The sequence below is a fragment of the Coregonus clupeaformis genome, chromosome 12 (assembly GCF_020615455.1).
Source record: "Coregonus clupeaformis isolate EN_2021a chromosome 12, ASM2061545v1, whole genome shotgun sequence".
Classification (NCBI taxonomy): Eukaryota; Metazoa; Chordata; class Actinopteri; order Salmoniformes; family Salmonidae; genus Coregonus; species Coregonus clupeaformis.
Genome location: NC_059203.1, coordinates 59209946 through 59228450, shown reverse-complemented (window position 1 = coordinate 59228450; position 18505 = coordinate 59209946). Strand labels below are relative to the sequence as shown.

At 42.2% G+C, this 18505-nt stretch overlaps 1 protein-coding gene across 2 annotated transcripts in view; it reads right to left on the bottom strand.

The window, feature by feature from the left end:
* Positions 1–3668: 3668 nt before the first annotated feature.
* LOC121578308 (protein TMEPAI) overlaps positions 3669–18505 on the bottom strand; it is a 65679-nt gene continuing 50842 nt past the window's right edge. Inside the window, exons 1-4 of one of the 2 annotated variants that reach the window (XM_041892599.1) lie at positions 15408–15623; positions 9240–9394; positions 7246–7299; positions 3669–5458 (exon numbers count right to left, since the gene is read on the bottom strand). In XM_041892599.1, the coding sequence (XP_041748533.1) occupies positions 4859–5458; positions 7246–7299; positions 9240–9394; positions 15408–15465 (867 nt within the window). In that variant the 5' untranslated portion in view covers positions 15466–15623 and the 3' untranslated portion in view covers positions 3669–4858. Of the gene's footprint in view, positions 5459–7245; positions 7300–9239; positions 9395–15407; positions 15624–18505 lie in introns of those variants that run through there. The other variant, XM_041892598.1, reaches the window with a different exon arrangement.

Here is an 18505-nt window from a genome sequence, read left to right as displayed (position 1 = left end):
TGAGACTGTAGTTAGAAGAGGGGAGGAAGGTAAAGAAAGTTCTTACCCAGGGTGATGCCTTTGAACCTGACCCCATCTGGTTGCTCCTCGTACTCATCTTCAAAATGGCGCCCCCAAAAGCTAAAGGCACATATTCCACATTAAAATCTTCTGGGCATGTTGACGACGACTAAAGGGTTTTAGTTTTCTAGCACCTGATCACCTTATAGTACTTCCCATCAACTCTACCAGTTTGACTTAAGTGCAGAAACCTGTGGTCCTGGATACATTGAAACCAAGTGATGCCCAACCTGGTGTGGGCCATTGTCTCCAAAGCCTGACTCACTATGGTAGACAATGCGTTAGTGAAGATACCTGGTGGTCAAACCCTTATATGCACGTACAATGAATTGGAGCAAAATGTATAACAAAAAAAGAATAACAACATAGAAAACAACCAATACATTTCTCCAAGTTAAACAATGACTACATTATCAAAAGGCAAATATTAGGTATATTGCAACGCTCTCTGTGACACCTCTATCAACATTATCAAATATAAGTCTCTGTCACTATGTGAGTCAGTCTAGGGCCAGTCTAGGCAGATTGACAGCACAGACGGAGCCCAATCTGTCAGCACAGGCAGGCACACAAACACTAAACATTTTCAAGAGGACCGACAGCCAGCCTATGGCAGCACAAGCTGGTCTGTGTGGGACTCCCTCATTGAACACAGGCATCTCTATGGAACAGGAAGAGCTAATTTCAGACAGGGAAGGGGGGTGATCGAGCCAACCCTAAAGGCACACCATTTGAAATCTTCGAGATTATCTGTTTTGTCTGAGTGGTTCTGTTTTGCTTTCATCTGAGCACCCAGTCTAGACGGTACAGTTCATTAGTGGGGCAAGGCAATGTACATTACCAACGCAACCACACATGTTATGGGAGAACGAAAAACATTGGATCTTTCAATGCCTTAAATTTCTCTATGATGTGCATTGTATTAGCAGATATGTTGAAAAATTGAGTTCTGAGGAAAATGTTGCTCTGTACTTGATGCAACATGACATGATACCCACATTATGTTGTTTCATTAACATTCCTTAACATCTGTCGTCATTATCCATGACATTTCATTTCACGTACCGAAAAAAGGTTGTTGTAATGAACAGTCATACAATGTTACGACGGGCATAATGCCAAGTGTTATGTCAAGGTTACACAGCGGTATGGTATGCCAATAGTGGGTCCTCTTTCTTAGTTTCTAATGGGTCACTTCCCACCCTGCCTGCATAGTTATCAGTCAGCACTGGTTTCCCTGAAGAAAATACTGGAATCCAACCAGGAAACCTATCCAAGCTCCCCTCTGAGGTCATCAAACTGCATCATGAGATGTCACCAGGGGTCAGAAGTCAAATTGCCACGCCCCTTATATCAATCCTTTAGCTGCCTGCTTATAAGGGGTCAGACATTTTTCTTTTGATTTAGGTATTTGTCCTCAAATTGAATGTAAAGATACAGTACAAAACACATTTAAGCAGGGCCGACGGGAAGAAAGCGAGAGGGGCGAGTGGACAGCCTTGTCTGGTGTCTTTTTTCCTCGACCTCTGTCCTCTCTTCCCTCCCTCTCTTCTTTGCTGTGATACCAGCTTAAGTTGGGACCCCTTGCAGTTTGAGTCTTGCCTCAGAGGGAGCAGTTGCACAATTTATCAATAGAGAAGTGTGACCAATGCTGACAGAGGGAGATTGTGTCTCTCTCCTTCTTAATTAAAGTGCTAAGAGATGCCTGTTGGAGAGAAGCCCAGACAGTAGGCGGATTTGTCCAGCGTACAGTTGCCTGCTAATCTCTCTCCCTCTCCTTTTCTTTTCCTTTCCTCGCTACCTCTCTCCCTCATCAGCGTCTTGGGGCAACTTCACCCTACTTCTGGTCAGACCATCTGGACTCTCTGCAGATAAAGGACTTGAACTGGAGTTCAAAGGTTGATGGCTTTGTACACAAAACTCCAGTTTTCACACAAAAGCTGGCATTTATAAAAACTGACCTTGACGTTAGAATGTGCTTATCCTCCCGCAAACTGTAGACCATGCACAGTTTTTTGTGGTTGAAGTATTGCATTGCAAGAAGGCAAATGTAGCCTAGTAGCCTTGTGCAAATTGGGAATATATAATGACTTATTCATAACAAAAAAACAGGTAGCTAAATATAATAACAAGATGCAATCATTTTTTATTGAGAAGAGCAAAAATCTACTTATTTTATCTTTGCATTCTAAAATAATTTGAAATCTATTTCCGATTATTTATTTCGTTTCCATGATCATTGCAGAATAAATTCCTCACCTTTTCTGACTGTGTTGGTTTTATACTCACGAAATAGCCTATAGGCCTACAACAAGTTAGGATCGGCTACCATTCGTCCCATCTCTCATTTAATTGGACCACTTCATAGTAGTAAAAAGATAAGCTACCGGCATTTAAAGTATTTTGCTCTATCCTATCCGATGCGCAGTTTAACGGTAAAACAGACGGTTCACCTTTTCCATTGACGTTTGTAGGCTACGTCTGAATACTGTAATGTCAAATTTCTTGAGTAGCCTAAACAATGTTTCATTTATAAACATAATACATATATCATAACCATTCCACCTTTTCTGGCCATGATGAGTTAATATTCCCAAAGTAGCAATACAACAAATTACCATGCGCATCTCTCATTTAATTGGGCCTATTAGATAGGCTATTATAATTTCAAGTTTTTATATGTTTTTGCTCAATGCAGTCGAAACGGAGCGCAGTTTATAACATACAGTAGAATTTAACAGGTGAACAGACAGTTGATCTTTTGCATTGAAGTGTGTAGGCTACCACTGTAAGTAGGCCTACTGTAGTTGAAATGTTTTTTAGAATTCATGGGCAGTGCAGCATATTTAGGTTCGGTGGACAGTAAATGCAAAACATTATTGAATAAAAACGACCTGTTTACAGGTCCACAACAATTAGCATTTTTTTTTTGTGTTTCAGAAATGGTCAGATACAGCAAACGTCACCGAAAAAAAATAAACATTCTGCCAACACCTCCAAAGACATTTGATAAAGTTCGCCATTTACATTTCCTTTAGATATACTGTCTTGGCCTAATTCCAATACTACCAAATTATACAGCAAATAAGGCTGTTATTGTCACCATAAAAGGTGAATGATGGGTGTTATTCAGGCACAGTTATAATGCTTGTTCACGTGCGCAGTTTTACGACAGGTCTGATTTTTTATAATGGGAAACATGCGTATGTATGGCATGCTCCAAGTGTATAAATCCAAGTGCAGCTATTGAGAGTAAAATGTACGCAACGGTTATAAATGAGGCCCCAGGTTTCCTTGACAATAGAGGTCAATTTTTTCTCTCGTTCCATTTCATTATAATAAAAAATAGTGCAATTCTTTTCAACAATTAGGCTATATAAATACCTCTAAAATCGTAATTTTTAAGTTAGTTTTTTGTTTCCATATACGTGTATATATGCCATATATATACAGTACCAGTCAAAAGTTTGGACACACCTACTCATTCCAGGGTTTTTCTTTATTTTTACTATTTTCTACATTGTAGAATAATAGTGAAGACATCGAAACTATGAAATAACACATATGGAATCATGTAGTAACCAAAAAAGTGTTAAACAAATCAAAATATATTTTCTATTTGAGATTCTTCAAAGTAGCCACCCTTTGCCTCGATGACAGCTTTGCACACTCTTGGCATTCTTGAAATGAAACTCTTGAAATACCCCTGCTCTCCTCTCTTATGATACATATTGCAGATTGATTTTCTTTTTCTCCAGATAAACAGTCTTGAATCTTGTGCAAACATCTCTTTAGAAAATATCATAATAAAAAAAAACAAGAAGAGCATTCGCACACAGGAACTCCTGAACTTGTCTGGCCAAAGACCCAAAGATAGTACTAAACTCGACTAGACAAAGAACTAAAGTACAGTACTAAACTCAGATGGGTCCAGATAGTACAGCAAGATGGATATATATCACTTCAGTGGGCACAGTGCTGAACTCAATTGACCTCGACTCAGGATTCTACTCCAGTACTCATGTTGACACACATGGCCTGACATCACAGACCCAGTCAGCTGTCAATAATGTGTTTCCATAGATGCCAACGTTGACCACCGCACCCTCTGATGCAGATTGATGAGGAGTGATGGGGGTCTGTCTGGCACTGGGGCTAACTGGGTCATGAGCTAAAAGGCTAACTGGGGCTAACGTATGAATCTCAATCTTGGATCCCGTGAGAGCCTGAACCTGGCAACCTGTTACAAGAGTGCTATCAATGCCCTCCCTGTACAAGCCAGTACACGGACAGTATTCAAAGCCAGAAGGGGGTTAGGGGGCGGCTCACTAAAATAACCATCTGCATCTCAAAAAAAGGAAGACCTGGTAATTCTAAAACTCCCGGAGGAACTAAGGATAAACTACGAGGAGATAAGTAACTAGAAATGATGCAGCTTGTAGTGAAGCCCAATGCAAAGGGATACAAAAACAAAATAAACCTAAATACTTGGCGAGAGAATTTTGCTTTGTTTTGTTGTTTTTGCATTTGCCAGTACAGAAAAGAAGCTGTAAGCACGGAGACAATAAAAAACAAGTACATATTTATACAAAGTAAGTTTAGTTGTGACGGGTTTCAGTAAGACAGTGACCGGGGGGTAAAGTTAAGAGCGGAGCGCAGTCCTTTTTCTTTGTGCGCCTGCCTCCCCCTGCCACCGCATGTCGCCCTCCCCAACCCTGCCTGCCACCAACAGTTCAGCTAAAGTGCGCAGAGAAGGAGAAAGCATCCTCGGAAACAATGGCCGAGACCAACACTGTTGTCACACCTGCTCAGGTGTCTGCTTCTCCTTGTTGTTGTGCGCGTTCCTGCTCTCCAGGCTGCCCAGGTGGGCCTGCTGGAGAATCCCGTGGAGTAGCGAGGGCGGCGGCAAGGGACCCGGGCCTCCTAACCCGCCTCCACGCCCAGTGCCCCCGCAGCCACTGGAAGTCTGGTGGTGGTGCCTGGGTAGTGAAGAGGGGTGGTAGTAGTGCCCTATCACCTCGCTATAAGTTGGCGGTGCCCCTTCCACTCGGCTGGAGTAGGCCTGGGCGGCCGTGGCTACCGTGGTAGCGCTGACCCCGGGGTTGAGGCTGGGCGGTGGGCACAGGGAGGTGTCGAGGAGGTGGCTGTCGTAGACTGTGCGGTTGGGGGGGGCGCGCACCGATTCCCTGTTAAGCTCCATCTGCTGCTCGGGGTCGCGGAGCTGCAGTGTACAGGGGCCCTGGTAGGGCGGAGGCTCCTCGCCGTCCGACAGCGAGATGGTGGGCGGCAGGTCAATGATGGGGTGGGGCAGGTAGGGGTAGGTGGGCTGGAAGCGGGCCAGACGCTCCCTCTGCAGATAGGGGATGCGGTCCGGGGGACGCGGGGTGTACACCTGCTGCTGTAAGGGAGGAGGAGATGGAGCGTTAGCACACACACATTTCTATTTGGTCATTTGGTGAGGAAAAAGGTTTAACAACGTATTTCCATTGTCATCTCTTTGTTCAGAACCCTCTTTTATCCAGTGACTTAGTGTGGAGGGTATATTGATACAGCACCATTGTTGTCATCGCTATGCTATGAACAGCGATAAACACTCATAGCCCATCTGCTCTAATATCCAAGGAGGGCCGCACAGATTTTTTGGGGGACCGATTTGTTTGTCAAAATCAATTTGCTGCCAGAAAATGTGCAGTTATTTATATATATACATACAGTGGGGGGAAAAAAGTATTTAGTCAGCCACCAATTGTGCAAGTTCTCCCACTTAAAAAGATGAGAGAGGCCTGTAATTTTCATCATAGGTACACGTCAACTATGACAGACAAAATTAGAAAAAAAAATCCAGAAAATCACATTGTAGGATTTTTTATGAATTTATTTGCAAATTATGGTGGAAAATAAGTATTTGGTCAATAACAAAAGTTTCTCAATACTTTGTTATATATCCTTTGTTGGCAATGACACAGGTCAAACGTTTTCTGTAAGTCTTCACAAGGTTTTCACACACTGTTGCTGGTATTTTGGCCCATTCCTCCATGCAGATCTCCTCTAGAGCAGTGATGTTTTGGGGCTGTCGCTGGGCAACACGGACTTTCAACTCCCTCCAAAGATTTTCTATGGGGTTGAGATCTGGAGACTGGCTAGGCCACTCCAGGACCTTGAAATGCTTCTTACGAAGCCACTCCTTCATTGCCCGGGCAGTGTGTTTGGGATCATTGTCATGCTGAAAGACCCAGCCACCTTTCATCTTCAATGCCCTTGCTGATGGAAGGAGGTTTTCACTCAAAATCTCACGATACATGGCCCCATTCATTCTTTCCTTTACACGGATCAGTCGTCCTGGTCCCTTTGCAGAAAAACAGCCCCAAAGCATGATGTTTCCACCCCCATGCTTCACAGTAGGTATGGTGTTCTTTGGATGCAACTCAGCATTCTTTGTCCTCCAAACACGACGAGTTGAGTTTTTACCAAAAAGTTATATTTTGGTTTCATCTGACCATATGACATTTTCCCAATCCTCTTCTGGATCATCCAAATGCACTCTAGCAAACTTCAGACGGGCCTGGACATGTACTGGCTTAAGCAGGGGGACACATCTGGCACTGCAGGATTTGAGTCCCTGGCGGCGTAGTGTGTTACTGATGGTAGGCTTTGTTACTTTGGTCCCAGCTCTCTGCAGGTCATTCACTAGGTCCCCCCGTGTGGTTCTGGGATTTTTGCTCACCGTTCTTGTGATCATTTTGACCCCCACGGGGTGAGATCTTGCGTGGAGCCCCAGATCGAGGGAGATTATCAGTGGTCTTGTATGTCTTCCATTTCCTAATAATTGCTCCCACAGTTGATTTCTTCAAACCAAGCTGCTTACCTATTGCAGATTCAGTCTTCCCAGCCTGGTGCAGGTCTACAATTTTGTTTATGGTGTCCTTTGACAGCTCTTTGGTCTTGGCCATAGTGGAGTTTGGAGTGTGATTGTTTGAGGTTGTGGACAGGTGTCTTTTATACTGTATATATATAGGTCCATTATCATTTCTACATACTTCCTATCTAGTTTTAGACGTTCAAGAGTGGCCTGGAATGTTTTTTTTTGCCCATGATAATCATTGCCCCCCACCCCAAAAGAAAAATTCCTGTGGGCCGGATTGAATGGGCAGTAGTTTGTCCACTCCCACCCATAATCCACTTTACCTCGCTCATTCCACTGGTGGGCCCTGGGCCATCTGAAGACCACAGACTCCCATCCTGTGAGAAAGAAAGAAAAAAAGACAGAGAGAGAGAGAGAGAAAGAGAGAGAGAGAGAGAAAGAGAGAGAGAGAGAGAGAGACAGAGAGCATTTATCATGTCAATGGTACCATGTTGTGCCACTAGGTGGAGTACCTCCCTTTCCAGCCAAAGAGCCAACCACAGAGCATAGGGTGAAGATGATGAGATTAATCCCCCGAACCAATTTGGCCATACCCCAATGGCTAATAATGGAGGACTTCCTGTCCTTCTGTCCTAGCCTTGTTCTTTCCACCTAGATGGGCTGTGGATTAGACAATAGCTACATGTACTATTCAAGTGCTCTTCACAGACGCAATCCCAGATAAACACACAGACAGACATTGACCGTGACACAGAGAGAAAGAGAGAGAGAAAGAGAGAGCGAGAAAGGGGCGCTCTGTCATCTCTGACTCATACCCCCTACCGCAGAGTACACAGACGTCTGCATAACCCAAAGGGTTGTGCTCAATTAAGAATTGAATTGAGAATGCCTCATAAATTCCAATTCAATTAGTGAATTTGAATTGAAGCAGTAAACAGGATACAAAATTGCAATTCGAATTTGAATTAAAGGAAATATAATTAAATTCAGTGAAATTCAAATGCTTCTTCCAATCTATATTAGGTGTAGGCCTTTTGTGTAGAAATATGTGAATATTCTATATTATTATATTTCATTAATCACTTACATTTTGTTCAATATGGGGAAAAGACTACAATTCCCAGAATGCATTCATTTACATTACATTTACATTTTAGTCATTTAGCAGATGCTCTTATCCAGAGCGACTTACAGTTAGTGAGTGCACACATTTATTATTATTTTTTTCATACTGGCCCCCCGTAGGAATCGAACCCACAACCCTGGCGTTGCAAGCGCCATGCTCTACCAACTGAGCTACACGGGGCCCAGTATGTTAAGTTTAAGTTGACCCTAAAGCCTTCAAAAAGAAGCCAAACAAATTAAATGGATGGTGGAAATATAATTTGCTATTCTAAGCACGAAGGTTAAAATAATATATGAACATTGTTTCCGGAGAAACGTAATATATTCTTTGGTATCTGGAAGTGTGACCTGTCAGATTCAATGAAACTCTCATGTTGTATGACTGAGTGAAATTTATTTGAATTGGACTGAATTAAATTCTACGTCCTGTCACTTAAACTCAAATTCTACATCTGGTGGGGTGTGGCCAATGTAATTTGAATTTCATTTCATAAAGTGAATGGGAGTCAAATTCCACAATTCTGGATTAAGCACAACCCTGATTGCCCAAACACACACACACACACACACACACACACACACACACACACACACAGACACACAGCATCCTGCCCCACATTTCCTAACAGATTATTCCCGGGCTAGGTGATTCAGAAAGCAGCAGTATGTGTGTGTGTGATTCAGAAAGCAGCAGCGCAGTCATATGGTTCTGGAATCTTCAGATCACTGCACTGGGCGATGTGGCACAAAGAGACATAAAGAAACACAGACATCAACAAATATACTATATACAGGTCCAACTGAACACCATTGTCTGTTTATCATATTTGTTTGCATTAGTAAAAAAAATATCTGGTTTTCTGACATGGCTAGTTTGGGCCTGCCATGATGTCCAAATAGGACCCTGTACTCTGGCTTGCCTATTTCCAAGTACATACAAGGCTGTTTTAATTTCATATTAAGTCTACACCCTGGTCTGTGTGGAGTAAAGGATGTAAAGGAACGTTTACTTCCTGGTTTGTTTGGAGGCTGTCAAAGAAAGTATATTGCCTGTAAAGATGTGTGGAGTGCTTCTAAAGACCGTAAAGTAAAGTCTATGTTCTGGTCTGCGTGGAGGCTGTAAGTCTACACCTTAGTCTGTATGAAGACTGTAAAGTAAAGTCTCCAACCCTGGTTAGTGTAGAGTACTTACGGAGGCCAGTGGTAGGTGGCGCCGGCGGGCCTGTCTGTCCCTGGAAATGAAGGAGCGTTCTGACAGGCGGTAGTGGTTGAGCAGGCAGGTGATCACTACCACCATCACCATCATCACCATGACGATCACCAGGATCTGCACAAACTCCAACTGGGCTGGAGAGAGAGAAGAGAGAGAGAGGGGACAGGTTAGAACTAGTGGAAGACGATCTGATTGTGTCACCTAAGCTTCATTAAAATATCACGTTTGGGAGCAGCAGAAGTGAGAGGACTCTATGTATTAGACCTTATTTTCTTGTCCAGCTCCTGTTATTATTGGATGTGCGTAAAACCCCCTTCATTCATAAAAGTGAAAGAACCCAAGAGGATAGATAGGAGGATATGGACATTGCACAGTTTATTGGGAAAGGGTGTTTGGGACCATGGTAATTGAAGGTCATGACAACTTAATCCGATCTTACGAAAAGCAACTAGCATAGCAACTAACTCGTTTTTACCTAGAAATGACCTAGAAACCAATATTGTAGAAATTATTTTGTAAAGCCCATGAGTATTCACAACTCAACTGAAATGTAAGCACATATGGCCAACTCATTCATAATCTGTCTCAGTTCATTGTATGTTATAACTTGCTGTAAGTTTAGCTACATCAATTACACTATTTAGGTTATAACTATTTAATAAACCATAAAACCTGAATTAGAGTCGATGTCCGCAACCACGTGGAAAACATATTAGCTTAATTTTATTTTTATTTATTTAACCTTTATTTAACCAGGTAAGCCAGTTGAGTTCTCATTTACAAGTTCTCATTTACAACTGCGACCTGGCCAAGATAAAGCAAAGAAGTACGATAAAAACAACAACAACACAGAGTTACATATGGAATAAACAAAACGTACAGTCATTAACACAATAGAAAATCTATATACAGTGTGTGTAAATGTAGTAAGTTATGGAGGTAAGGCAATAAATAGGCCATAGTGCTAAATAATTACAATTTAGTATTAACACTGGAGTGATAGATGTGCAGAAGATGATGTGCAAATAGAGATACTGGGGTGCAAAAGAGCAAAATAAATAACAATGTAAATAACAATATTGGGATGAGGTAGTTGGGTGGACTAATTACAGATGGGCTGTGTACAGGTGGAGTGATTCGGTAAGCTGCTCTGACAACTGATGCTTAAAGTTAGTGAGGGAGATAAGAGTCTCCAGCTTCAGAGATTTTTGCAGTTCGTTCCAGTCATTTGCAGCAGAGAACTGAAAGGAGGTGTTGGCTTTGGGGATGACCAGTGAGCTATACCTGCTGGAACGCAGACTACGGGTGGGTGTTGCTATGGTGACCAATGATCTAAGATAAGGCGGAGATTTGCCTAGAAGTGATTTATAGATGACCTGGAGCCAGTGGGTTTGGCGACGAATATGTAGTGAGGGCCAGCCAACGAGAGCGTACAGGTCACAATGGTGGGTAGTATATGGGGCTTTGGTGACAAAACGGATGGCACTGTGATAGACTACATCCAATTTGCTGAGTAGAGTGTTGGAAGCTATTTTGTAAATGACATCGCCGAAGTCAAGGATCGGTAGGATAGTCAGTTTTACGAGGGTATGTTTAGCAGCATGAGTGAAGGAGGCTTTGTTGCGAAATAGGAAGCCGATTCTAGATTTAACTTTGGATTGGAGATGCTTAATGTGAGTCTGGAAGGAGAGTTTACGGTCTAACCAGACACCTAGGTATTTGTAGTTGTCCACATATTCTAAGTCAAACCCGCCGAGAGTAGTGATTCTAGTCGGGCGGGCGGGTGCAAGCAGCGTTCGATTGAAGAGCATTTTAGAGAAGTTGGAGGCTACGGAAGGAGTGTTGTATGGCATTGTAGCTCGTTTGGAGGTTTGTTAACACAGTGTCCAATGAAGGGCCAGATGTATACAAAATGGTGTCGTCTGCGTAGGTGGATCTGAGAGTCACCAGCAGCAAGAGCGACATCATTGATATACACAGAGAATAGAGTCGGCCCGAGAATTGAACCCTGTGGCACCCCCATAGAGACTGCCAGAGGTCCAGACAACAGGCCCTCCGATTTGACACATTGAACTATATCTGAGAAGTAGTTGGTGAACCAGGCGAGGCAGTCATTTGAGAAACCAAGGCTATTTAGTCTGCCAATAAGAATGCGGTGATTGACAGAGTCAAAAGCCTTGGCCAGGTCGATGAAGACGGCTGCACAGTACTGTCTTTTATCGATCGCGGTTATTATATATCGTTTAGGACCTTGAGCGTGGCTGAGGTGCACCCATGACCAGCTCGGAAACCAGATTGCATAGCGGAGAAGGTACGGTGGGATTCGAAAAGGTCGGTGATCTGTTTGTTAACTTGGCTTTCAAATACTTTCGAAAGGCAGGGCAGGATGGATATAGGTCTGTAAGAGTTTGGATCTAGAGTGTCACCCCCTTTGAAGAGGGGGATGACCGTGGCAGTTTCCAATCTCTGGGGATCTCAGACGATACGAAAGAGAAGTTGAACAGGCTAGTAATATGGGTTGCGACAATTTCGGCAGCTAATTTTAGAAAGAAAGGGTCCAGATTGTCTAGCCCAGCTGATTTGTAGGGGTCCAGATTTTGCAGCTCTTTCAGGACATCAGCTATCTGAATTTGAGTGAAGGAGAAGCATGGGGGGCAAAATAAAAAATGTCCCATCCAAATCTGTCTGTTTAAGCTGTTTTTTGCATGGGCTGCATGTCAATCCACCACATCTACCTATGTCAGCCTTCCACATCTGCGGTGGAAGGTGGCAGATCTACAGTGGTGTTTTTCAGACCATGAGATATCCTGAAAATCCTGTAGCGTCCGAACGGTTTGGCCTAAAAACTAATATGACCCCACTATGGAAAGATGAGACTCTCACGAACACGATGGTGTTTTCCATGCTCTACGACCCCCACAAGCGTCACGGGACTCGTCTGAAGTCGGTTTGAAGTCAAGCACGTACATGTCGGTTGTTTTGCTCTATGACGCCCCGAACCTTCAGAAGACTCGTCTGAAGGTAACCCAGTACAGTTTAAAAACATTTATGGAAGTATGGCAGTAGTTTTGTGATTTTTTTTTGAAATATGCTTCTGCATCAGCAGTTTTTCTCTTGTTACAGTGGCTTGCGAAAGTATTCACCCCCCTTGGCATTTTTCCTATTTTGTTGCCTTACAACCTGGAATTAAAATGGATTTATTTGGGATTTGTATCATTTGATTTACACAACATGCCTACCACTTTGTTTCAGAATAAAACAGATGTTGCATCTTCAAACATTAAATAAGACATTGGATTGAGGTCTGGGCTTTGACTAGGCCATTCCAAGACATTTAAATGTTTCCCCTTAAACCACATGAGTGTTGCTTTAGCAGTATGCTTAGGGTAATTGTCCTGCTGGAAGGTGAACCTCTGTCCCAGTCTCAAATCTCTGGAAGACTGAAACAGGTTTCCCTCAAGAATTTCCCTGTATTTAATGCAATCCATCATTCCTTCAATTCTGACCAGTTTCCCAGTCCCTGCCGATGAAAAACATCCCCACAGCATGATGCTGCCACCACCATGCTTCACTGTGGGGATGGTGTTCTCGGGGTGATGAGAGGTGTTGGGTTTGCGCCAGACATAGCGTTTTCCTTGATGGCCAAAAAGCTCAATTTTAGTCTCATCTGACCAGAGTACCTTCTTCCATATGTTTGGGGAGTCTCCCACATGGCTTTTGGCGAACACCAAACGTGTTTGCTTATTTTTTTCTTTAAGCAATTACTTTTTTTATGGCCACTTTTCCGTAATGCCCAGCTCTGTGGAGTGTACGGCTTAAAGTGGTCCAATGGACAGATACTCCAATCTCCGCTGTGGAGCTCTGCAGCTCCTTCAGGGTTATCTTTGGTTTCTTTGTTGCCTCTCTGATTAATGCCCTCCTTGCCTGGTCCGTGAGATTTGGTGGGCGGCCCTCTCTTGGCAGGTTTGTTGTGGTGCCATATTATTTCAATTTTTTAATAATGGATTTAATGGTGCTCCGTGGGATGTTCAAAGTTCCGGATATTTTTTTATAACCCAACCCTGATCTGTACTTCTCCACAACTTTGTCCCTTACCTGTTTGGAGAGCTCCTTGGTCTTCATGGTGCCGCTTGCTTGGTGGTGCCCCTTGCTTAGTAGTGTTGCAGACTCTGGGGCCTTTCAGAACAGGTGTATATATACTAAGATCATGTGACACAGATTGCACACGGGTGGACTTTATTTAACTAATTATGTGACTTCTGAAGGTAATTGGTTGCACCAGATCTTATTTAAGGGCTTCATAGTAAAGAATACATATGCACGCACCACTTTTCCGTTATTTATTTTGTATACATTTTTGAAACAAGTTATTTTTTTCATTTCACTTCACCAATTTTTACTATTTTGTGTATGTCCATTACATGAAATCCAAATAAAAATCAATTTAAATTACAGGTTGTAATGCAATAAAATCGGAAAAACGCCAAGGGGGATGAATACTTTGCAAGGCATTGTATGTCAGTAACTGACAGTCACTCAATTAGCCTATGTCAGCAAAAAAAAAAAAAGATTGATAAGTTAGTCTAGCGGCCAGCTAAACTTGTGGTAATCATGGTTGAATTACCGACCGGGGGGGCCCCCATTGATTTTGTTAGTCACTCTCACTCAGATATCATATTAAAAACATTTCTCTACACCTAATGACAAAATGTATAGATTTACAGCAAACTTGCTTTAAAACTGCAACATTTTCTCTACACCCCCATGGCAAAATGTGTAGAAACGTGTCAATTTTTTCGCTTAGGGCCCCCAAAGGCTAGGACCGACTCTGACTACGTGTGGGTATGGATGTGGGTACGCAGACCCGCGAGCTACTGCAGCCCCCCCATGATGAGTTCAGATTTTTTGTGGCCCCCACCCCTATCAAAGTTGCCCATCCCTGCTCTAGGGTTTAAAACATCATCAATGACATGCAATACATTTCAAGTATAAGTTTATGACAGGTATGATGTTATTGATCTGACAGCTTATACTGTCATCATGATTGGCTGCTTCCAGTGAAAAGATTGTTATTTACTTCCTGGAAAATACCAACTTGGGTGACATCTTGCCTAATACCAACAGATCCATTAAAATCTAATAAAATCAAATGTATTTGTCACATGCGCCGAATACAATAGGTGTAGACCATACTGTGAAATGCTTATGACATTCATATGACATTCTTATGTTTGAATATCACCAGTGATTATCACCATAGTGATACACTGCTAACAACAAAAGGTGTGTGTGTATGTTTGTGCGTGTGCGTCTCTGTCTGTCTGTGCGTGCGAAGTGAAAAGAGTCAAGTTATTGGTCAGCTCAGAGGCTCTATTGATCCCGAGGCGATGGGAGCTCTTTTCCCCAGCAGAGTTCACAACAGCGTCGAGGCAGACAGACAGACAGAGCAATCTTTGTTTGGAGACAGGGCAGGACAGCCTGCCCTTCCCCTCCCCCATGTGACCCCGGGCAGACGGAGCACGCACGCACGTGCACGCACAGACAAACATCCACTCTTTCGAACTCAGACACACTTTGTGACACTTCAACAGTAAGAGAGAAAGAGAGAGAAAGTTCACGGACAGCCCTACATAAAAAACCCAGCAGGGACTTTTGCCCCAAGCAACAACTCCAATCAAACACAGATAAGCAAAGCATAAAATAAAACAGTAGCTTCTTCTGTGAAACAGTCTAACCTATTCTATTCAAGACGACAAAGAGACCAAGCTATGCAAAGAGTGTGCACATAACCCAGATACTGAAATGCTCTCGCAGGCTAGACAGACTTGATAATAGTTTGTTCCAACATTCCATAACTCTTACCAGCAACTATTACACAACCGTGTCTGACTTGCAGCTGCATTCAAGGAGAGTTTGCCGTCCTCACACATCAACAAAGGCTTTTATCGCAGTAGTTATACAAACACAACCACACAATTGGCAAAGAAACTCAAATTCGAGAAAGTCTAGAAAATGAGCTCAATGACTCATCACGTTACACTTTTGACTTCGGAATAAAAAAAACAAATGCATTAGAAATTTTACACACTCTTTAAAATCCAAGATATACAAATATTAAAATCCAATATCCAAGAATGCACAACTCACCGCTACATGGAGTTTGAACGCAGTTATAGTGGTGGGGACCTCCTGAAACCGGCTGCATCGTGTTACCCCCTAATACCTGAACTTTGGCGAGCGCCCCAACCTGTGTGATCACCGAGCGAGACGACACACACACTGCGACTCACAAAGGTCTGCAGCCTTGTCCCCACTTTTTCTCACACAACAGCTGACTGCAGCCTTGTCCCCACTTTTTCTCACACAACAGCTGAGTGCAGCCTTGTCCCCCCCCCCCCCAAAGAGAGGGAGGGGGCAAAGAAAGAAAACAAACAGACCTCGTTTTCCAGAGAGAGAGAGAGAACAAGTGAGGAGAGGGAGAGGGGGAGTGGTGGGACAGTCCAGAGAAAGACAGAGAGAGAATAATGATGGGAGCAAGACAGAAAGAGATAGACAGAGTGAAAGAGAGAGGGATGAAGAGGGTGAAAAAGAGAGCGCTCCGATGCGGCCCAAGCCATTGAGTCTAGACTGATTTGTTTGATTGAGTTAATTTCACTTGAAATATGAGAGAAAGGGAATTACCAGAATTACTACTGCAAAGCACATTCCTATATTTTTATACATTTACTGTAAATTATGCTTCTTCATGACACATTTATTCACAACCTTATATACACAAACCGGTGGATAATACGAAAGTATGTTACGAGAATTCCTCAAGTTATTAAAGTCAACTGTTACGCTAAAGAAACACAAATACAGTGCATTCAGAAAGTATTCACAACCTTTGACTTTTTCCACATTTTGCTGTGTTACAGCCTGAATTTAAAATGGATTAAATTGAAATGTTGTGTCACTGGCCTACACACATTACCCCATAATGTCAAAGTGAAATTATGTTTTTACAAATTAATAAAAAATGAAAAGCTGAAATGTCTTGAGTCAATAAGTATTCAACACCTTTGTTATGGCAAGCCTAAAAATGTGCTAACATAATAAGTTGCATGGACTCACTCTGTGTGCAATAATAGTGTTTAACATTTTTGAATGACTACCTCATCTCTGTACCCAACACATACAGATAATTGTAAGGTCCCTCAGTCGAGCAGTGAATTTCAAACACAGATTCAACCACAAAGACCACGGAGGTTTTCCAATGAAAGGCACCTATTGGTGTAAAAAAAAAAAAAAAAAAGCAGACATTGAATATCCCTTTGAGCATGGTGAAGTTATTAATTACACTTTGGTTGGTGTATCATTACACCCAGTTACTACAAAGATACAGGCGTCCTTCCTAACTAAATTGCCAGAGAGGAAGGAAACCATGAGGCCAATGGTGACATTAAAACAGAGTTTAATGGCTGTGATAGGAGAAAAACTGAGGACGGATCAATAACATTGTAGTTACTCCACAATATTAACCTAAATGACAGAGTAAAAAGAAGGAAGGCTGTACAGGAAAAAAATAATATTCCAAAAAATGCATCCTGTTTGAAATAAGGCACTACAGTAAAACTGCTAAAAAATTGCCAAAGAAATTAACTTTATGTCATGAGTGAGAACAAAGCGTTATGTTTGGGTATGCTTGTCATCGGTAAGGACTAGGGAGTTTTTTAGAATAAAAAGAAACAGAATGGTTCGGTCTGCTTTCCACCAGAGACTGGGAGACAAATTCACCTTTCAGCAGGACAATAACATAAAACACAAGGCCAGATATACACTGGAGTTGCTTACCAAGACGACATTGAATGTTCCGGAGTGGCCTAGTTACAGTTTTGAGATAAATCGGCTTGAAAATCTATAGCAAGACTTGAAAATGGCTGTCTAGCAATGATCAACCACCAACTTGACAGAGTTTGAAGAATTGAAAAAAGTATAATGTGCAAATATTGTACAATCCAGGTGTGCAAAGCTCTAAGAGACGTACTAAGAAAGACTCACAGCTGCCAAAGGTGATTCTAACATGTATTGACTCAGGGGTGTGAATATTTATGTAAATGAGATATTTCTGATTTCATTTTCAATAAATGTGCAATTATTTCTAAAAACATGTTTTCACTTTGTCATTATGGGGTATTTTTTGTTGTTTTGGCTCTGTACTCCAGCACTTTGGATTTGAAATAATACAATGACTATAAGGTTAATATGATGGTATTTTCATCCATATCGGGTGAACCGTTTAGAAAATTACAGCACTTTTTGGACATAGTCCCCTATTTTAGGGGACCAAACGTATTTGGACAAATTCACTTATATGTGTATTAAAGTAGTCAAAAGTTTAGTATTTGGTCCCATATTCCTACCACACAATGATTGGATGCATTTACTGTTTGTTTTGGTTGTGTTTCAGATTATTTTGTGCCCAATAGAAATGAATGGTAAATAATGTATTTTGTCATTTTAAAGTCACTTTTATTGTAAATAATAATAGAATATGTTCCTAAACATGTCTAGGTTAATGTGGATGCTACTATAATTATGGCAAGTCCTGAATGAATAATGAATAATGATGAATGAGAAAGTTATAGACGCACAAATATCATACCACCAAGACATGCTAACCTCTCACCATTCCAATAACAGGGGAGGTTAGAATTAAGAAGAAGAGACTTGCTTGTGCCAAGAAACACAAGCAATGGACATTAGACCGGTGGAAATCCGTCCTTTGGTCTGATGAGTCCAAATTTAAGATTTTTTGTTCCAACCGCCGTGTCTTTGTGAGACACAGAGTAGGTGAACGTATGTGTGGATCCCACCATGTAGCATGGAGGAGGAGGTGTGATGGTGTGGGGGTGCTTTGCTGGTGACACTGTCAGTGATTTATTTAGAATTCAAGGCAAACTTAACCAGCATGGCTACCACAGCATTCTGCAGCGATACACCATCCCATCTGGTTTGCGCTTAGTTGGACTATCATTTGTTTTTCAACAGGACAATGACACAAAAAATTATATAATATGCCATTTAGCAGACGCTTTTATCCAAAGAGACTTACAGTCATGCGTGCATAAATTTTTGTGTATGGGTGGTCCCGGGGATCGAACCCACTACCCTGGCGTTACAAGTGCCGTGCTCTACCAGCTGAGCTACAGAGGACCACTTCCAGGCTGTGTAAGGGCTATTTGACCAAGAAGGAGAGTGATGGA